The sequence below is a fragment of the Sparus aurata genome, chromosome 12 (genome assembly GCF_900880675.1).
Source record: "Sparus aurata chromosome 12, fSpaAur1.1, whole genome shotgun sequence".
Taxonomy (NCBI): Eukaryota; Metazoa; Chordata; class Actinopteri; order Spariformes; family Sparidae; genus Sparus; species Sparus aurata.
The window spans coordinates 5,290,916-5,313,632 of record NC_044198.1 but is presented as its reverse complement, the minus strand read 5'-3'; the positions used below and the strand labels follow the sequence as shown (position 1 = coordinate 5,313,632).

The window sequence follows — 22,717 nt, the reverse complement described above, 5'->3', positions numbered from 1 at the left end:
TGCTCTGATCTGTTTGTACTCACTTATAGATACCAATCACCTAAATAAGCAAGATTTTTTTTCATCACGATCCATTCGTTATTCCCTGAGAAATTAACAAAGGTGTTGAAAAACACCCTGTCTTGCAATGTTAAAGTAAGCAAGAAGAACATCCTAGAATGGATCTTCATTTGGATTGGCACCAAAAGTTAATGGTGTCCAATCTGGGCTGAGACCCATCCTCCATCTAAGCTGTGGAAATGTGTTCAGCTGTTCTTGCTGACAGACTAACTAACCAACAAACAAATGGACAGGGCCATATGATATGATGTGATAAACTGTCAGTGATTAAATCTTTGAGGTCTGGTGAAGTCTGCACCCCAAGAGAACTCTCTAGAAGTCTGCAGATGAGTCTGCAAGAGTGGTGAAGTTCTGACATTTTGATACAGACACACAAGGTTAACTTTGGCATCAGTATGAGGCGCACCAAGCTTTCAACTAAATCCATCCAGTTGGGGTTGATGGATGAGTCAGATAAGTTATGGCACTTAATGTAATATACTTATTTTAACTCAAACCCTGTTCTTTTTCTCAACCCAACCAAGGAGTTTTGATGCTTTAACCTAACGTGAATGTATGTATGAATTGCTGTAAGTTGCTTTGGACAAAAGTGCCTGCTAAATGTAAATATACATATACCTGCCGTTTTCATGTGCCCGATCATCTTCTGTTGGCTTTGATTAAAACCTTCATTGGACTTCTAGAATGATGTCTAAACCACTTTTCCTCCAACATCAAGTAAACTGACATCAGTGTGGAAAAAAAAAACTACTGTAGAGCTGGAGGTGCTGGCAACCAAGCAAGTGGAACATGGAGTTGGTAAGTGACGGAACAGTCAGCTCATAAAAACATGTTATGAAAATATTCACAAGCAGACGTCATCCATGTAGCCTGTAGCCAGAAAGAGATCAACCCACCTTGATGAGTCAAAATGAAGAGTCACCCTGGGCTCAGCTCAGGAGGCAATCCCTTCTACTAAAGAACCAGCAGCTCCATTCTCATGACGTGATGTGTAACCGGTCCGGGCTTGTTACAGCAGGCTGGTAACATAAAGCAGGTAAACATATGGGATTAGTGTCAGGTAAGGACTTAATTTAGTCTGTGAGCCATAGAAACAAAATGTTTGTGGTGTCTATTGTGCTAAATTACAGGGGATTTAAGACAATATTCATCACAGCTAAAACACTGGATAGCTAATATGAATCCATTTAAACAGAGATTTAAAGTCTTAATTAAAGCCAAAATAATTTGTCTGTTTACTAATGTGCTTCGCCCCCAGTGCTACAACCTAGACAGGTTTCCAGTCTATCGCAGGACTGATACATAGGCAAACAACCTGTTTTCACAGCCTCACACTCCCATTTACACAAAACGGGACATTTTGAATCCACAACTCGCCTGCATGTCTTTGGATAGGGGGAGAGAACTGGAGCATCCATGGAAAACACACAGACATGGGGACAACATACATTGTGTTGCCCTACAGTTCTAAAAAATACGTTTTTCTTAAACTTTGATATCAAAGAATGTTGTCTTGTGTGCACAGGATATAGCCTAGTTTAGCACAGAGACTGAAACGAAGAGCAAACAGGCCCAAGTGAAAAACATGCCTATTAACACTCCCAAAGATCACTTATGAATAAAGTGTATGCTGTTCGTTTAACCTGTCGACAATGTGTGGTTTTACCAGAGGGGCAGTGGTGCGTGTACACAGGTGTGCGACAGTTACCCACCTCCGAGAAGGAGGAATCACTGCACAACCAGCCAGAAATATGTACCACAATCTTTGTGTAATCCATAGCATTAACTGCGAATAGGAGCATTAGAGGCCAGAACCCGTACCGCCCTGGGTGGGGGAGAAATGCTGTCTTCTGGATAAACTTAAGGAACAAAAGTCTCTTCTCTTGCTGTTGTTCCATAACGTGTGCATTTGATGGAGGGCTGTAAGATGATAGATGATAGATACAACACTAGCGAGCTAACCGTGTACATGCACCACCACAAATCAGAAGTGAACACACCATACCACATCATTGTTTTCTCAACAACCACTTACACATCTCCAAAGCATCAGACAGTAGGACGACAATAACATATAATAGATAAATTCTTCTCTTTTGGACTGAAGACGTTTGACTTATGAGCTGGATCAAATATACAGAGTTTGGCACCAGCGGATGCAGCAATGTTCTGTTTGATTTGTTTGGTTTGGACTTGATGTGGATATTGTGTCCTGTGCCTGTGTCTAGGGGCTGTATTTGTGGATCTGTTCTTTTTATTCCCTGGTATGTTTTTATTTGGGGGAGGCCTATTGAGTTGGAGGATGTCTCTGTTCAGATGCTGATATATTGTACTACTAGATGATGGTGATTTAACATGCTGTAATGTCTGATTTGTTGTAACATAGCGTAAAGTAAGTAATCTTGTGCTTTTTACCATGGCCATGATTTATAATGGTTACCATGGATACAAAAGTCAAATGACAAAAAAAAATCACCTGACTTCTCCCTCCTTTCCTGCCAGTCCAAAACTCGTAAAATGAAGATAGCTTTAAAGGATGTGTTTAAAGCCACACGCACAATGTTTTCTCAGAATTGGTGTGCTGGTTGTGCTCCGTCCAATGAGATCAATATACATCAAGCATTGTAATCCAATACTCTTACAATTACATGTATAATAGTATAATATTACAACTGTCACATTTGATTTCTTTTGCAATATAAACAAAAAAAATAAAATAAAAAAATAATAATTGCTGACTCTTATGGAGAATTTGTGGTAATATCCTTTCATATTGTTTCACTTACGTTTCATGAGTTCACTCTTGGAAAAGAGAGAAAGAAAAAAATCTTATATGATATAAAAATACATATGAGTGTGTTTCCCAAAGTGAACTTTTCCTTTTACTGTATCTTTACTGTTACTGTGTTTCCTCAAACATCCAGCAATGTGCGCTGGATGTCATTTTCCCCTGCACGCTGTAAAGAACAAGAAGAAAGAGCCGTTCAAAGCGCTGCATTATAAAAACGGCACATTTATTGCTACAGAACGGTCATGAACATGAACCTCATTGAATCACTACAAGATGACAACCAACAGGCAACGAACGTCCGGTTGTTGGGCTGGTACGAGGAAGGATAGCAAAAAAAAAAGAAACCTGTTCCCCAACATCTCCACTGATCTGGAATAAAAAAAAAGAGTGTAATAATAACAGCAACACCATCAATATTAGCAACCATAAGGACAATAATAATTATACAACCTTAAAAAAGCAAAGTCAAATAATACAACGTTAATCAGAACTAATTAGGTGTTGAAAAGAACACATGCAACAAAAGACAATGAAAAAAAAAAGATTTGAGGCACTCGGCCACATATGAGGAAAAAGTGTAAGTGATGTGTTTTTGTACGTTTTTTAATTATTCTTATATTTTGCATTGTCATGTGGCCTTTTTCTATGACCCATCACACACACAACCTCACAGGCCCATCTTCAGTAACACATGGTTCAAAAAGAACATCTTAAAGTATAATTGAAATAAATGCATTTTTTTTTTGTCATTCACTTTTAACTTGACAAGTTCATTTCTGTTTTCTGTTTTTGTACAACTATGTGATTTTATTTTTTCCTTTTGTTTCGTATAAAAGGATTTCCCCTACAAAAGCAGGCCAAACATGTTTTAATTTATTATTGATTTAGTTTAATTTTGGCTCCAATAATCGGGTTCACTGAGTCTGCTCCATAGCAGAAGAGACAAAGTAAGCTTTGACAAAAAGCCCAGGCACTGATCACAGGGAAATTATGCTTTATACATCGTTTTCCTTTTCATATTTTCTACTTCACTGCATGACAAGGAACAAGAAGAAAGAAAAAGGCCACAGTTCATATATTTCAGCCTTCATGTAATGATTATAAGTAAAGCTAGTCTTTGAAAATGACTAACAGCCTAAAACTTATTGAGAGAACATGACAAATTGAATTAGCAGATGAGTCAACATCATGTCAGTCAACTGTTTAGTGGTGCTAGTTCTTCATTCTGTTAATAGAAACTACTGTTTGAGTCCAGTCTGCTGTACGCCATGGGGAATGTTCTTCTTTAATGCTTCAATTTGTTGAGTAAAACAGATCTGCTGTTGTTCTCCCTGATAGCTACTTAGAAAAAAAACCAAAAACAAAACATTGACCAAACAGAGTTTTATAGGTGGGTTTATCGACGTGAATGTTATGTCAGCCTGTCCTCATCAGAAAAAAGACCATAGAGGTTGACCGTTAAAGAGGCTTATTAATACCCACATTTACATTTTCTCTAGTGGCTGCAGAGGAGGAAGTCAAGTGACGTGGTATACAGCCACAAAGTCTGCATTTAGAAGAGATCTGTGTGTGCCCTGTCTAAAAAACAAAAGTCAATGGTGAGTTATCTTAACTGAGCAACATAGTTACCTGATTTTACCCATGTTATGTAACATAAGTTACAAGTTACATACCCAATTACATACCAGTTATTTTAACACCAACCAGATTGTTTCCTATAACTAGCCAAGTCATTTTGTTGCCCGAACCTAACCAAAAGTCGACCATCACCCAAAGATACAGCACGCCTCTCACTGGTCCGCTGCAACGTTCATGTTGCATCGGGACTCATTTGCAACCAAATTATTCAGTTTAGGTATAAGAATGTGGTGTGCGATCTTCTTTTGACGACGGAAAAATAGCCACAAAAATATTAACAAGCATGGATGAGACGGGTGCGGCTGTGCAGGTTGTTGTTGATTGACCTTAACTCTTAAATCCACAAATGTCACCAAGTTGGATGGAATAAAATTCTGAACTTTTCAAAGAAACTGTACAATAGCTGTCTGTGCTCAGCTGAACTTCAATGGTCAGTTCACCAAAATCACAAACATACACTTCTCCTTCATATTCCTAGTGGTTTGTTAGTGCCTCAGAATTTCAGCACCTACTGCAAGTGTGTCCGGTTTAAATGTTTGAAATATTGAATAGCTGTAGAAAAAGAATTGTTAACAGGAGACGCTGTAGTTTCAGCGTGTTTGTGTTGAAGATACGTTACTTTAAAAGTCTTGTGCTCAGTGTGCTGTTGGGAGATTCGAGATTTGAGAACTGACTCTTGGATTCTGAGCTGTTGAAGGTGTATTTCTATAGGCTCGCAGTTTCATCCCACTTGCAGTCTTTGTGCTAAGCTAGGCTAAGCACAACATGCACCTATTTCTGTAATGGGCACACAGTGATGAAATTGGGACCCGTCTTCTGAACTGAGTGTGTTAGAATGAATGGTGGGAATAACCAACTCATCATTGACCATGGCACTTAGATGGACTCCAAGAAACGGTCCCAGTTTAATACCTATGTCTCTGTATGACCCGCATAAGAAACAAGACCATCATTGAGAAGATTGGATATTTCTGTCTAACTGAAGTAGTTGTTCTTAATGCCTGTCACCATTTGGTTTCTAACTTATCTGGGTTAGTCATAAAACTGTATCTGGTGGTAAGACACGACACTGAAGCTGTTGACTGTGTTTCTCCATGGTCATATTTTATTTCACAAAATATGACCATGGTAAAATAAAATAAAATAAAATTTAACCAGTAACCATAATCCAGAATTAATTAATTTAATGAATTAATTAATTAGAACTTCTTATATTACCTCATAAAGCCGAGTTAATTGGGACCCGAATAGAGAGATTGTCTCTAAAATTAGAATCTCTCTGCTGAGTTCAGCTTTAGCTATTTACATGGTCATCAAAACACAGGCCCCTTCTGATTTAAAATCTTCAGTGGACTACAATTTATCAACTGAACAACTAAACTCATTTTCACCTTTGAAAGCACAATGTAAAAATAACAAAAATATTCTTTAGTATGAATAATTTCCCCTGATTTATGAATATGGAAATGCAAAAAATATTCAATACCTTATGTAAAATACTTGGCAAGAAGAAAGATCAAATGTTGGCAGGAGTTTTAAATAGTGTTTTTCTTCTGGCAGTGTATTTTTTTTCTGTAATATATAGGTTAAAGACATGAAAACTGGCTTCTTTGTTTATTTCCTTTCACAGGAGTTGTAGTACTTTATGCAAAAGAAGTGCCATGTTGCCATCTATTCTGGTCATTTGTATAAAATGTTTAAAATGTTCTTTTTTTATTTATTTATTCTTTTGTGTGGAAAAAAACACAAATTAAAAGGTTTTATTATAGAAATGTAACACATTTCAGGTTTGCTGTGCTACTGATGTTTGTAAGTGTTCATGTCTGGAGTATACCCAAGTGTAATTCATTCATTTATATAGCTAAAATGCGAAATAAGAGAAATGTTTCCTGTTTTCTAACACTGCTGGGAAAACAAAGGACAGGAGTGGCCATTTTGAATTCAACTCATTATTGCAGTAAAACTGGTACAGAGTAACAGATTACAAAGCTCATGGCACAGTCACTGAAAAAGAGAAATGAGGTGTGTATGTACAACAAGGAGGGAAAAGAAAGAAAAAGTTAACATTTTGGCTAATAGAAACATCAGGGGTAACATAAAAATGAAGATACTGTAATTCGGGAGATGACTTGATTATACAACAAAGAGAAAATATGAAATGAAGCATCACAAAAATAACATTACTTAAAAAACACATTTAGCACTTACACTGACAGATTCAATCCTAGTGTTTAACCTAGGTCCGATTCAAAGCAGCTTTTTCCTTTTGACAAAAAGCTCAATTTTAATGGCAAACACTAAAAACAACTGAAACTGCCTTGCACATGTTCTGATATCTTTTTGGGGAAATAGCTGATAAGATTGTTTGCTGACCACTTTTTTTTTAATAATAGCAACACTCCAATCTCACAAAAATCTTCATATATTAATCTAGAATCAGGTGCTGAGGGTCTTTCATTGAATCAACATTTACAACCCATCTTGAAGGGAATAAATGCACTAGAGTCAGAGCCGGCCTAACGCCACTACGCAGAACCACACTAAACCGAATTTGTGAACTCTCTCTGGGTGCCTGGGTTCAGTTTTAATTGTAATTTATGTGTTTAAAAAAAAAATTATCGATTTTGTTATACCACCCATGACCTTCTCTTGTCACTTCGTAATTAAAGGTAAATGATGATTAATTAAACCTTAGTTAACAGTTATTTCAGTTTTTTTGTTTATCACTGAAAGAACTGCTTTGCTATGCAAACCATTTATTAAGCAATTGTTTATTGTAAAGATTCAACTGATGTTTGTAATACTTTATAAATACTGTGTAGTCCATTTATAAATATTATTTGGATGGTCATTGTAAGGTTGCAGCTGATGTTTACAAACCTTGACAATTGTATATAAGATGGTTTATAAAGCACTGCATCGTTTTTTGACGGTGAATTAACTATTAACTAATGATTAATTTACTACAAATTTACCTTATATAATTTTTTTATTATGATGGATGATATAGAGTGTTTCTGAAATGGTACCATTGCAACAAATGATCCTCTAACAAATAGTATGTTACCTAATTGGGGTTACCTAAATACATTTTTCAGGTACATAAGAAAACCAGTTTTATTTTTTGTGTTATGATTTCTTGTCTTTTATCTTTTTTCATTTTTCTCATCTTCCTGAATAGCATTTTACAGAACACTGATTGGGGTCTTTTTGTTGTTTTTTCAAAAAAACTTACCAAGTTATTTTTTTTTTAATGAAAAATCTAAATGGATTCTTCACATGGCGGTTAAAAATAGGCTTATGCCGGCTCTGTCACATGTGATTCTCGGTGCGAGCAAAGACAGTAGTTTGACTTACACTTCAGATGGTCGGCAACCAAAACCACATACAGTACTGAGCACCACTGACCGAAACTTAAAGTTGGCACCTGGCTACTAACTGGACAAATACAACCTCACTATAAATCAAAACAAGTTCATCATCATCACCTCTTACTGGCAAGTCCTCACCTCACAGAAACCCCACAGAAAATGTTTTATGACTATTTACACATTTCTCTGCAAAAAATACAATTAAAAATGGTAATGTCATGAGGCATGGAGAATAAAAGAAATATCATATATCTTTTAGGATTTCTGATTCCTCCGACGAACCCCTCGGAAATGTTCCCCACAAATAATAAACATAATGTTGAAAAAAACAATAAAAAAAAGAAAAAGAAAAATGATTCTGAACTGTTGACCTCACTACATTTTCAATGTGACACATTTTTTCAACACACACTGAATTTTACTTTTTCATCTTTTAACAAAAAAAACCGATACAACATATTTCTAAAACACAAAATAACAACAGTCTACATGTAAAAATATAACTTTTACATACACAATTTCAAAATAATGGTAAAGTTTGCCATTTTGTTGCATACAATTTACAAACGTCTGTGTGTTGTTGCCTTGGATAGATAGCAGTGAACGGAGCTGATGGAACTCCGGTCCCATTTTGTCCTGCGCAGGGCGCCATACTTGTCAGAGGGTGTTGTCATGGCAACAACAGAGAACACAACAAAGTCAGTTGAAAATTTATAACACTGAGGGGCCTCGCCAACTTCTGCCAGTTCAGTCTTTGAGAAAATAAATCCTCCCCAAGCAAACACTCCTTTGCGACAGAAAATAAAAAATAATAACAGAAAATGGCACCCTCCTTATATATCGTATATATTTTTTGTACATTTATATATAGATTGATTTATTCAAATAGATTCTTTTCCAGTTTCCGTGCCTTCCTGTTGATTGGGTAGGATTTTAACCGCGTCAAAATGACCACCGACAGAGAACAATGCTGTCAGATAGCGAATTGTGTAGTTTTTTTGTCTTTGTTTTTGTTTTGTTTTTTTACATTTTCTATAATAGACATGTAAACCAGAACAGACAAAGAAAAAGTAATAAGAGAAAAGATTCTTCTTAAAAAAGAGAGAGAGAGAGAGAAAAAACAAAAGAAAATCTGTTTTACAACATACGACCACACACTTTGTACTGAAGACTACATTGGCTTACGGACAAGCCGATCAAATATTGATAAAAAGCTGATAAGCTATAATACAAGAAGAGACGCGTTGTTCACCATGGAAACAGGGCTGGGGCTTGGAAGAGAAGGGTTGGGGGTAATGGAGGGCTTGGGGGGACTGAAGGGACTTGGGAAGGGGGCTTGTCTTGCTAAATCAAGCGTCTGTCTCAGTGGCTCGAAGCCAGAACACGCTGTCTACTTACATATAAGCGTACAGTACATTAAATACAGTTTAGTTGTTTTATCCAAAAAATACTTTTTTTTCCTTTTTAGCTTTTTTTAAATTCCCAGGTCTGGTAAAAAACCTGACTGCATAGAACCTAACGACTAAGAACAGGTTTCCCTAAGCTTGCATCCTATTAAAAGACCAGGTAAATGTCCTCCTCTGGCAACTCGAATGATATGAACTCTAAAAAGGCACATTGGTAGAATTGTGAATGTTCAAATTGCATCTGTGGGAACGCTTAGTTGGGGCAAGAGGCTGGGGAGAGGGGCTAGGGCTCTGGTTTAGGGCTCATAAGGCTAGGGTCAGCAGAGAAGACAACACCGGGACTGGGGATTAAACATAGGCCTGAATCAAGGAGGGCTCGAACTGGGGCGAGACTGAAAGGGGACTTTCAGATTGACACCAGAGCGCAATGATCAATGGATGTTCTTACACATACTCCAGTTACTTTTCACCTTAATGCATAGCAACCCAATAAACATGAACGTTTTCTCCCTTGCTCTGGTTATTTGTTCCAAGACTTTTATTTCTGCCAGTCCCACCTTGCTCTGATCCTGTCATTTTTCTTTCCCAATGCTCTTACACTCCCAATTTCAATTTCGATTTCAAATATTAGTGATAAGACTTTTGGTTTAGACCTCTCTCAGATGTAGACAACTAAACTGGTTTCAACTGATAAAGACTTGCCTGTTTTTAACAAATGTTTTAAATTCACAAATACATAAGCCACCCCGTCAGTCATGTCTGATCACTGTACTCATACCAGATGCAAGGGATGCAACTAACTGTAATCTTCATTATTGATTAGTCTATGAAAGAAAAAAATTGTGGAAAATGCTCATCCCAATTTCCCAGAGCCCACAGCGATGTCTTCTAATGCTTATTTTGTCCAACCAACGGTCCAAAACCCAAACTCTGTTTACTACCCCCAAAGGAAAAAATACAATCTGCAAATCCTTGGCTTTAAGAAGTTGGGATCAGCAAATGTTTGAACTTTTTGCTTGAAAAATGACTGAAATAATTAAATGATTATCAAAACAGTTGGTGATCAATTTTCTATCGGCCAGTTGTTGCAGCTGAACCAGACTCAAGATACATACAAGAATACGCACTTTATTCTGGGGGCCCAAAGCATTTGAGTGCTGCTAACTGTAGCTAATGCTGATGCCGAATCAGTCAGAGTGTAAACCTCTTGCACGGGTGCTGCAATGGTGCTGCCACTAACCCTGATCCTGACGCTACACCGTCAAGCAAAGGATTGGAAAGCCGATGACACTGAAGCAGTCAATGATGGTAGCAGATGTCAATCAGAAAGTCCCTCAAGGCTGTTACTCTGGGCAAGGAAGCCTGAGGTTGGGGTTAGAGTTTTAGGGTTATGATCAGCCAGATATTAAACCAGGAAGTGAGGGAATCTAATGAATCCAACACGGGAATGTTTTGACTACTGCTGCTTGGCCCCTAGAAGGAAATTATACACCCCTCGCCCCGATGATTGTTCCCTTGCTTCCCCTGCAGTGTCGCCACCACTTTAGAACTCCTGATTCTCCGTTGGTCCTATTTCCGGCTGTTCCCCACTTCAACCTCGCTTCTCTCCATACCCTTCCATGACTCACAAAACCCCCATAGTTCAGGCCTTCAGGATATCGGGAGCACTCGATTCAAGTGGAGCGATCGCGATGCAGGGGAATGTGCTAAACGTGGAATAGAATTCACTTCAGTGCTCAGGCCAGCCCTCTTCCCTCTCACCCTCCATCCATCTAAGGAACAGTTTTGACATCTGTCCATTCTCTCAAGCATCTACCAAGCAATCGGTTGACTTCAGCAAAGGCCTGGACGTCATTTCAACTTCTGCCTGCTATGCACATCCTGACAGATATTTAACAAGGACTTTGATTTGGGATGTTTGCTGGAGCTCCTCCTTTCATCATTTTTGCATCCGCACTACAAATGACGATGTCAAGAAAAGTCTTTCCTCCTGTTAGATTTAGAAGTACACTTTTTTAATTACAGCATGATTCTGCCTTCTGTAACTCCTCTGCCTTCAGTTATTTAAACAGTCCATTCCCTCTGAAGTCACTTACTGATTGATTGATTAACTGATTCAATGATTGATTCTCTCCCTCTCAGTAGATACACACGGGGCCATTCGGGTACAACTGTCCCAAGCTTTCACACTAAAGTGTTAGCAGATCGTACAACTTCCTGCCTGCCTGCCTGTTGTTAAACAAAGTCACTGTAGCTATTAGCATAAAACACTAATAAAAACACATAAACACGTTCAGATTTATTTTTTTACACCAACAATCTATTGTAAATGCAAAGGAATGCATTAGAAGGGGAAGAACGAGTTGCCCTTGTTTGTCTTGCTTTAACCCAAGTCTTTCTAGGCATCTATGATAGTCAAAAAGCATTTGCAAGCTAAATTTTTGTTCAGATCATTCCTGCAAAAGGGTCGGAACGGATTCCTAATATTGTCCTCGTTTTCATTTATAATTTAATCGGTGAAAGTATGCGGCTCGTAAGGGGATGTGTGAGTGGGCAGCTTGCTTCCGTGATACTTCCTGGAACTTTCCTGTTCTTTAAAAGAAAAAATGGTTTGCTTTGCTTCTCCACTTGTATCTATCTGACTGGTTTGCATCCAAGAGGAGATCAGGCACAGCTTCATCCACAGTGTGGCGTTAAGATTGCCATTCAGTCAGACGCGCCGAAGCTGCGTTCAACAACAGCTGCGCAATGTTGCTTTTAAAAAAAAAAATCTCTTTAACACTTTGTGATATGTTTTGCTCCATTCCGAACAACCCTCCCCAACTTGTACCCTCCTCACTGCCCGTGTCCACTTGCACTTTTTAAAGTTTTTTGTCAGGTTTTCCTTTTCTCATATATATATACTATATATAGAACCCTTTTGTTCTTTAAAACCGGGAATGCTGATAAAACAAGTAGTACAAGAAGAAGAATTTCTCGGATGATGAGATTCCAAAGACGTTTGTCCATTGCTGTCACTTTGTGTCAACAGCTCCCACAGACTGCCACTTTGTAGCAGCAATGTTACAGCGGCCGTTTGAATGTCCCCCACAAAGTAGCGTCCAGTCCACTTCAGCTGGAGACGCGAAAGTGAGGAAAGCAACTAATGTGACTCTGCAGTTCGTGTTCTCGACAGAAGAGGGAGGCGAAGGTAATGAGGAGGATCAGAGACAACAGACGAGAGGAGAGAGAGAGGCTGATCTGATTGGTCAGGCCGAAGTTCCAGAGAATCTGATTGGTCAGGCTGAAGCAACAACGGGTTTGATCGATTGCCGGGTTGTCATGGAAACGCCGTCAGAGGAAGTGGTCACTCATCATCTTGATGAACTCTGGCACCTTGGACCTGGAGAGACGAGGAGGAAAAACGAAGGACGGGAGGATGAAGAAGGAAATGTACACATCTCATTGTACACACACACATACACACACACACACACACACACACACACACACACACACACACAAACACGTACAAATAGAATAAATTAGCTTATTTTAACGGCTAAGTCCTACAATAATACGGATGAGAACTATGAAGTCTGTCCTGTTGTATGGAAAAGTTCAAAGAGTTTCTAAAATTAAATCCATGACAATCCAGGCTGAGTCTAATCTTTCGTACAAGTGGACATTTTGTCCTGATAGCGATGCCAAAGGAAAGTTCTGGGCCCACAAAACCATTAGCATTCAACCTCTGGTGACCATGAATATTCACAGCCAACATTACAACAGTCTGGTTCAAAGTACGTAACATACACGATTTAGATGCTACTGTACCCCATTAGACTATAGTACAACGTTACATCACAACTGGGGTGGTCTCAAATAAAACAGACCATACCCAACAGTTTTAGGAAACAAAGTGGCTGTAAAGGTGCCATATGTAAGAACTCACTACCTGTTCAAACTCCAAACAAATGGGGGGGCAGCATATCAACAGCGTAACCACTAATTTCTGCAAACTGTAGCTGTAAGCTAGTTATCAAAGAGAGCATTGGTGTTGTTGATACCAGCAGAACAGCAGCTTTGGACCTCAGCGAGGAGGAGATTTCAGGCCAAAGACTCGGGGACCCAGTGGGGCCCGCTGGCAGGAACCACGCCGTAATATAAAACCAAAACTGCGATTTCTCCACATTCTGTAGTTGTAGTTAATTTTTAAGCCAAACCTCTTTCATAATGTGCCTTTAAACACTTTGACACAGATTTAGCTTTCATCAGTGTAGCTAGATATATTCATCAATGGGTCATAAAATTTAGGGTGCTTCCTCGGAGTGTATGGACGAGGGATTTCATAATGTTTTGGTGTCTCTGGTCCTTCTCATTGAACTGGAAGCTGACAGGGTCATGTGCTGGAAATGCACAACCCTTAAATGGTAACTCCACCAATTTTACACCTTACATTGTGTTTACGGGTCTTTGGGATTTCTACTGAATATGTGAAAACAATAGTATGAAGCCCTTTTTGGCTCTGGGGGAAACTGCGTGTAATCTGATAAATTGCCACTCAGCCATTCAGTGGCATTGTGGGTAATGTAGGAAGAAGGAGGAACAATGTGTGAATTGGAAAATGTAATCTCTCTGGTTCTGCTGAATTTATATTAATCATGTGTTTTTAAACTGTCCATAATGAGTCCAATAGTGTTAGAGGAATGCAATGCTGGACTAGTGGACAGCTTTTCAAGACCAGGGTGGTGTGGGAGATATTACCCACAAGGCAACTTTGCTACTGAGACATCACATGAGGCAATTTATCAAATTACTGGCAGCTTTTTTATACTTTACTCTATACAACTTTATACTGCCTCTTCCACATATACAGTATTACTTCCTAAGACCTGTCTACACACTTTAATGTGTTAAATTGGTGGAGTTACCCTTCATGTGTATAAATAAGAAGAAAAGGCATAACTGAATTAATTTCACTGTAAAGCAATTATAGATAAGAACTTCTGTGTGGTTTTGTTTTGCAACTCCTGCTCCTTGCTGACGACCTTTGGTAACTTCTTACATCAGAACATGAGCTATTAAACACAATCATCCTGCTCTATAAGTCAACGTGCAGACACAGACACAGGTTCAATGTTTGTAAAAAGAAGAAAACACAAAGTTGTAGAGCAAAGTAAAGACATAATACATATTCAGTAGAGAGCAAGTGACAAACACACACACACACACATTCACACATTAAAATCACACTTACTGCCAATCTGTTGTTAAAATGTACCCAGACCAGACAGAAACTCAAGTTCTGGCCTCAGTTTTTTTTAGCCAGCTTAAACATCATCAGCTCTGACGGACTTTGAACAGTCAGAAGCTCAAGGACGCGCTTCTACAAATTTAGCAAATGATGGAAGAAATTTAGCCTAAATGGAATTTAGTCAACGTGTCGTCTGTGGAAGTTTAACTTTTCTTTTCTGTTTGCTTTGTGTAAAGTGACAGGGCAAACCTAACTAGATGTGCAGGGAGTTACCTTATATAATTCCAAATATTAGACATCTATAGAAGCTGAGAACGGCCATGTTTTTGACTATTTTTTCAATGCAGTAATCTCGAGATCATTCATCACAAGATGAAAAATGTTGTTTTCTAAAGATGACGGGACAATCACGGAGAACTGTCTGGTCCATTTGATCACACCTGATTTTAGCCTTTAGGTAATTCTAGCGTTATGGTAAGAGTTGTTGAATAACAGTGAGATGCTATCTATGCATACTAGCATTGCACTGATTTCTGATATAAGTAATAAAAGAAACTAAGATTTTGTTTATCCTTGTTGAAAGGGCTGATTATCTTTTTCATCTTGAGATAATTAAATACCATAACTTGTGATCTTGAGATTTAAAAAAGTACGAGTCGTACAAAATAATTTTAAGCACAGCCATTCTCAGCTTCTATACGTATCTGCTTTTTAGTTTTTGATTAACTTTTAAGTCTTGCTGGAGGGAACTCCTTCCTGACAGTCAAACAGATGTAGACAGCCACATCTGTTTGACTGAATAAGTAGGTTTTACACTTTTGTGCTTTTCATTTGAAGGTTGGACACCAAACAGGAAATCTTGTTTTCTTACCAACAATTTCCAGGCCAGCTTAATGCACCTAACCTGACACCTTTAAAGTAATATTTCTGTTTTGGTTACTGTAATTCTATTCGCTAGGACTCTAATGGTTAAAAGTACACAGACGGCACATTGATGGACAAGTTTTTTTGAAATAACTTTTCATCCTGGAAACAGGAATGTCCTTTTCCAATTTATCACTGGAAATCAAATTGTGATAAGTTACACACATTGTTAACCTGTGTAGTTTGCCATATATTTTAAATCTTATGGCAAGAGTCATTAATAAGCGGAATGCTTGAAGTTTCTGGACCAGTTTCTAAATTCTGATTCTTTGGTTTGAATTAAAGGTACAACAGCAGATTAGTTTATAAGTGAAATCTGACCATTCAGGGGGGGAGGAGATGTTGCTGCGTTTTACATTTGTCCCAAGGGGTTCGACCCGTCGCCCATGGCGGCGGCAGCATGGTGCGCGGCGGCCAATGACAGGGGAGCACCGTCCGATGCCACGGTGACCTTCTCCTCCTCGCGCCGCTTCAGACAGGCCGCCTTGGGGTTCAGGTTTCGCTCTGGACGGAGGGAGAAAGAGATGAGGAGAGATTGTTATTAATGTGATTTGTATTTTGTGTCTGTCTTTCTATTTATCTTCAGTGAGGCGTTCCTTTGTGCTGGATCACCAAACCAGTGGTGAGTCTGATGTCAAGAAGCCAAAAAGCTCCAGCTCGGTTGAATCAACAGGTGTCACTGCTGCCCTCTCCTGGAGCTCCTCGAGCACTACATGAGCTGAAAATCTAATTTAACCTATTGAACCCTGACTTTACCTTTAATTCCCCCTTATGTGGCTTTGAAGTTAGAATAAAGGAAACATTTTCCATGCTTTAGTACTATATTGTCCCAGCTCATCATTGAAGCTGTGTGCAGTTTTCAGTGATTTAACCCTCAGAACCACAAAACCAGCAGGAACCAAAACCAAGACTCCATGTTTTATATGGTTCAATTCAATGGAAATACATATTTCCCCCAAACTCTGCTATAGTTTGGGGGAAATATATATATTGATATATTGGCACCTAGCAAAACCTTGGAGTTTGTAATATTGGTTTGGATCCGAGCTCCTTCGTGTCTGGATCTGTGGTTTCTATTGTTAGTAATTAAGGTCAAGTGTCTCATACACAACTGACCTCGGACTTGTTGCTCCAGACTGAGGATGACGGCCACGGCCTGGTGCAGGATCAGTAACTTGGTCTGAGGTTTGTCGCTCTTCAGGTGCAGCTGGACCATCCTGCCCAGCTCCTTGAATGCTTCGTTGATGTCGCGGACGCGCAGACGCTCCCGCGCGTTGTTGGCCATCCTCCGTTCCCTCTCCCGCTCCATCTTCTGCTCTGGAGACAGGTCCTCGTCGTCGTTGTTGCTACGGGGACCAATGATGAGGACGAGCAGGAGAAAGGGAAGAGGAAGCGAGGGATGAGGGTAGGAGAGGAGGAGGAAGGGGAGGATTTAAGGACGAAAGCTCAGTTCATGTTTCGGTGTGTGGAGGCTCATTTGAATACAAACCTGCAGTTAATGCTGGATGTTTTTGACCTTTACGAGATGAGTCATTAAGTGACAGGGTTTGGGAGCAGGCATCATGTTGTGCTGCATTCTGGGTAGCTCGGTTGTCAGCATCAACCGTTTGTTTACATTGTAACAATGGTGAGTTCATCTCCCTACAGATTTTTGGCTGAAAACATTCAGTGATACCAGAAGAGAAGGATCCACTCTAGAACTCCACCCGTTTAAGCGCTGCACTACAGTTCAAACTCAACTGTTATAGTTTTAAAATAAATACTAAAATCAACGCATCAGAATCATTCATTCTTCTTCCTTGTCTTTGATACGGCCTGTCAACAGACGCTGATATTTACAATTGGAGGAATTCTCATTTTATACCTTTTTATACCAAAATCAGCTTATACATGCATGTTTTTTAAACATGGGTTAACTCATTAACTTCCCACTGCCAGTAAACGAGTATGGCTCTCAGTTTTTTCCTGGTGTAGTGTGTGCGACGTCACACATGCGCTGGGAAGCAGCATGGAGGCCAGTGGCGATATTATGTGTTTTCACATGTGGAAATTCAAATGCACGAAGAAAAGCACGTCGCACATAAATTCCCACATGAGAATGTACATTTCTAACGTGGACATTTTCATTCATATTTGAAAGAAGCCGATTACAACAATCCAGTTAATCCATTGGCTGTTTTCACATGCAAACTTAAATGTTAATGTCTGAAAATAAAATAATCTCATGTAAAAATATGTGAAAATGTGGGGTGGAATGTCATTTGACTGACTTATCTGTGTAATGTTTTGTTTCCATATGTATGTGAAAATGTAAATTTCACATGTGGAAATTTTCATTCATATCACTTAACAAAACGCGCAGTTCACATGTAACATTATTTTCTTTTCATATGTTCAAATTTTAGTTCACATGTGAAAAACATTACATTTGCATGTGAAAAGGCTAAATTCACATGCAACATTGTTGTAACGGTGGTTTCTTTTTTGTATCTTTAATGTTAAGTGCTGCTTGAATGAAGACGGATTGAAAAGTATTTGCCAGCTAAATGTTACTTTAATCTGTGACATAGGATTGTACCAGGAAAAGAGCAAAAATGTGCGTTTGCCTACGGGTGTCATGTTCCCATCACAGCCAATCAGAGCTGGAGCAGATCAATCAGCTGTAACTACTCCAGAATCCTTTGACCTGGGCAATGACTGGTGATTCTACCCTCTCTTTATAAAGACAAAAGCCGGAGGTTAGTGGGTGTGATAGGGTCTTTGTCCAGTAAAAGGGCACTTACTGACACCAGTGAGCTGAAGTTTAGAGTGCAAACCTGGGCGGCCACACGAGGTCAACCAGGCGACCAAAAGACCGACAGAATGCAGATAACCAGCTGCCAACAAGTCAGCCGGATCACATGATGATACATTCCCAAACCCTGCCACACAACATCGGCAACATTTTTCATCCGTTTCTGACTGGGTCATCATCATCATCGTCATCGTCATCGTCATCACCATCATCATCATCATCATCATCATCATCATCATCACCATTATCATCATGACCGCCACCATCATGAACAAATCTTTGGGTTAGGGATCCAAATGTTTCTGATTTCAGTCGTCCTCCAGGTGGAAAATCTCGGTGGAGGGATGAAGGCTGCGTCCAGGATGGGAAGTCAACACCTGACCAAAACCAACACTCTGATCTTTATTACTTCAGATTTTGCTGGCCTAAGTGATTATATAATGAGTGGGTTTCAAACATTTTGGCCCTTTAAAAAGATGTGTTTGAAGGCTTATAGTTTCTTGCCAACAGCAAGAATATCCCTTTCCAATGTTTTCTGTTGGTGTTGATTTCCCAGCCCTCAAAGTGAGGCGGCACTTCTTTGCAAATATTGACCGTGGGCCCTACTCTGTTGTGTGAGAAACAGTTAAAACCAGGCCCAAAACCATGGAGAGACTGATGGAGGATAAATCACGAGCTGCACATCCACCAGGAACCTCTCTTTGTCTTTACACTGCTCTCTTGGCTCACAGAGTCCAACAGCAGCCATGTTTGAAAAAAGAGAGATGCCTGGCAGATACGAACGTTTTGTGTACAGGAAGTCTCTGTATTAACTGATTGCATTTAGCTGCTTCTCATCACACTTGGTCACTTCATCAAAGTCCAGAGGCTGGTTCCCAAAACACTCACAGCTTCAAATCCTTCCTTGTGTCCTTTCTCTCTAAAAACTATGAAACTCTGGTTTACCCTTTCTTTGTCTGAAAAGAGCAAACGATCTCAACTGAATGCTGATTATTGTTTTGTGGTTGCTGCCAATGGCGAAATAATACTTTCTATAATCAAAGTAGGTCAAAGTAATGATGCCCACTGTAAAATGCTGTTTTGTAAGTCCTGTCTCATGATCAAGTGATTCTTTTCTGATAAATCTCTCTAGATTTCTCCAGAAAACAGCTACATTTCCTGGTTTACAGTTTCTGCTCTATTGATTGAAAATGTCTGTCTTCTGACTGAGAAAATAAGTGCCACAGATTGTCACTCCATTTTTGTCCAATAACCAATCCAACTGTGACATCTTGAACAGTCTCTGTCTCTTGGAGAGCTTTGTCTATCAATGCTACTTCGAACAAGGAAGTTCTCTGAGCGTGTAGGCGTTTTGTGAAAGCGCGTGTACCAGCCCAGCTTAGAGTTTTGATTGAAGCGAACGTCTGAGAGGTAGGCGGGGTTACCTAGATCTTGACCTATCAATAGATTTGAGATCCTTGTTGTCCAAGTCCTCCTTCTTGGTGTCTAGGGGCTTCGAGTCATTCAGGAGGTTCTCGTCGCCCTCGTCCTCAGACTTGATCTCGGAGCTGACTGAGGAGGTGCTTTGGCCCTGGAGGCCTCCGGACAGGGCTGCGGGGGGACGAGGCAGAAAGGGAAGAGGGGTTAGAAGACGGTATAGATAAAAACAATACTGTACACGCCAATCAGCCACAACAAAAAAAACAATGACAGGTGAAGTGGATAACATTGTTCATTTTGTTATTTCATTACAATGCAATGTTTTGCCAAGTTGATGCCTTGCGCTCTTTGTAATGTTCTCGAGGGCAGCTCTTGAACAGTTTTTGTGGAGTGTCAAGGAACACGGTCCCGATGGTGGTGCCATCGGTGCAGTCGGGAGTGCTGTTGCCATGAGGGGGTGTACTTGGTCCGCAACAGTCTTTGGGTGGGTGGCAATGTCAAGTGGCATTCACATGAATGCCAGGACCCAAGGTTTCTCAGCAGAACATTTCATTTCGACAAGATGATCAATGTTAAGCCATATCTTTTAAACTTTTATAATGAGCATTGGTAAAAGCAGTCCACATCAGCTTAGCTGTAATTCCAACATTGAGATTATTTCTAGCAGCGGCATCTCCTACTCAGCCTCAGAAACATAGGAAGTTAAATAGCTTCAAAGCACGTTCGGCTAAATTTAAATGCATTACCAACAATAATGCACTCACACACACTGTCTGTATCTGTGTCACATGTAAGTTAACCTCTAAAAAGTCATAAAAACAGCTAATGTAGGCTAGCAATGGCCATCCTGGAATAATGAGCGAATGTAAGGCATTCTTCCCATTACGCCAACACAGTGTGAATGCGGCATCAGGCGTGTCTGAACACAGATAATGTTCCAGTTGACCTCCAAGATGGCGGCCTGTGAGAGTTGCGATGCAGACGCAAAGCCTGTGAACCCTCTATCTGCCTCCCTCCGCAGCTGAACAGTGCAGTCTTTATTCGACGTCTGTATGGATCCAACACTGGGACGCTGCCAACTTCTCAGTCAACACAAAACACTCCGCTCTGTTCCCACACACACACACGCGCACACACAACCAACTGTCGGCCATTTTGAATCTCCGTCTGCCTGACTGGAGGCATTTTGTGTGCAGCTTTGAGTGACGGCCTGTGTTTGGTTTGTGTGTGTGTCTCGTTCCGCACAATCGCTGTGTGTTTGTGCATAAATAGCTGCATTTAAAAAGGCTTAAAAACTGTGAAAAGTGACTTTGTGCTCCTGAATGTCTGACTGAAGCCAGACAGACACAAACCGGCACTGGAGGAGACTGAACATTTTTTGGGGGAAAAAAATAAAGACTTATTGACGGTGGTAAGTCTGAATCATAGTCTGAGTTTTAATGATCTCATCTGATCCAGCTTCTGGTTTAAGACTCTGTCGACACCGTATGTGATAACATTATTCTTCCTCTTGGAGAAGTCTTTTTGTAAGGTTTTTCTTTTGGTGCCAAGCATTAAACTACACTGAGTCTAGTTCATAAACTAAAAAGTCAGCGCAGTGTCCAAGGAATGACACTCCTATTGGATGATTCTGCACCTCACAATTTATGCTCATTCGCCAATGTTTAGTGGTTTGTATAATTTGGGTGAACCCTCCCTTTAAATTATGTCTGAAAATTCACTGATCAGTGTGCGTAATAAAATAAAATGAAACCACCCAACCTGCTATAAAGAGATAAAACTTGTTTGAAAGCAGGCGAAAGAGAGTGTGAGCTACTGTATATACATTATAGTATCATAAGTAGCATAATATCATATATAACATAATATAAACCTTCACTGTTCATAATTACTTTAAAATTGAGGAGGAAAACCACAGCCCTGCTACTGGATTCAAAGTGTTGCTGCCAAAAATATTTTAATACCCTTTATTTACAGCCTTGACAGCCTCAACTGTGTGTGTGTGAGTGTGTGTGTGTGTGTGTGTGTGTGAGCGAGGAACTTCTTGTGCCTGAGTGTGTGTGCGCGCGTGTTTCTCTCTCTCTCACCTCATTACACACTTGGCTCTGGCTGCCGCTGGCTGAACTCTGCTGCCAGCAGACTCATTTTCAGCCTTTAAAAACGAGCTCAGGGCTAATTTGCTCCACAGCGCGCTCATATACACTTTTGCTCCTCCATATTCATATCACACATACTGTATTTATTTACCCTCCCCCCCTCGTTAGGCTTTTAGCGTTCGGGCGGTGAAGTCGAGTCTTGCCAGCTGAGATCCACGCGTGCGCCTGCAGAAGCCCCAAACTCCACTGAACTCCTCCTCAACTTTATGTGCCTCATCTTCACCTTCTCACAATTTTCTTTCTCCTTTTTTTTTTTTTTTACTCTTTTGCTAGTTCTCTTTTTCCTGCCCATCAATTTCATCTCCTTTGTCTATTTCTATTCTTTTCTATTTCCTCAATCTTGATTTTCATCTGAAACTCTTCTCCTTATCTTCCACTTCATCTCTTCCTCTTCCATTGTCTTTCTCGTCCTCTTTATCTTCCTTTAATTTACTGTCATCTTTGATTTTCTCTTCGTTTTTTTCATGTCATTCTTTGTGCTTTTTTTGTTGTTCATCTCTTCCTTCATCTTTTGTCCTCCTTCCTCCTCGTCCTGGCCGTCCTTGCGAGCTTCCACCGTTACCTTTATCTTGTTCTTCTTTCCAGTGTTTCTGTCTTCCTCCATTTTTTTTTACTCCGTGTCAGCACTTTCTTCATCCTCTTCATTAAATCTACCTTTTTTCCTCCTCATATTTTCTTCTTTGTTTTCATTCCTGTTTTTTCTTTTTCAGGACTTTTTGTTCATCACTAAATCTTTAACTGCTTCTTAATTTCACACTCTTCTCTCCCTTTTTTGTTCTTGACATCTTCATAATTTTCTCTATATTATGATTATTATTATTATGATTATTATTATTATGATTATTATGATTATTATTTTTATTATATACTATTTTAATCCCAAATTGGGAAATTCTTTTTTCCACTCACATTACACACAGGTGCG

The 22,717-nt window shown here is 39.6% G+C and overlaps 1 protein-coding gene across 7 annotated transcripts in view; it reads right to left on the bottom strand.

Moving 5' to 3' along the window:
• Positions 1-3,055: 3,055 nt before the first annotated feature.
• tcf4 (transcription factor 4) overlaps positions 3,056-22,717 on the bottom strand; it is a 262,295-nt gene continuing 242,633 nt past the window's right edge. For 5 of the 7 annotated variants that reach the window (XM_030436622.1, XM_030436617.1, XM_030436619.1 and 2 more), the window contains 4 exons: positions 19,654-19,807; positions 16,540-16,769; positions 15,780-15,927; positions 3,056-12,648 (listed from right to left, as the gene is read on the bottom strand). In XM_030436622.1, the coding sequence (XP_030292482.1) occupies positions 12,600-12,648; positions 15,780-15,927; positions 16,540-16,769; positions 19,654-19,807 (581 nt within the window). In that variant the 3' untranslated portion in view covers positions 3,056-12,599. Of the gene's footprint in view, positions 12,649-15,744; positions 15,928-16,539; positions 16,770-19,653; positions 19,808-22,717 lie in introns of all 7 variants that reach the window. The other 2 variants (XM_030436618.1, XM_030436623.1) reach the window with 1 other exon arrangement.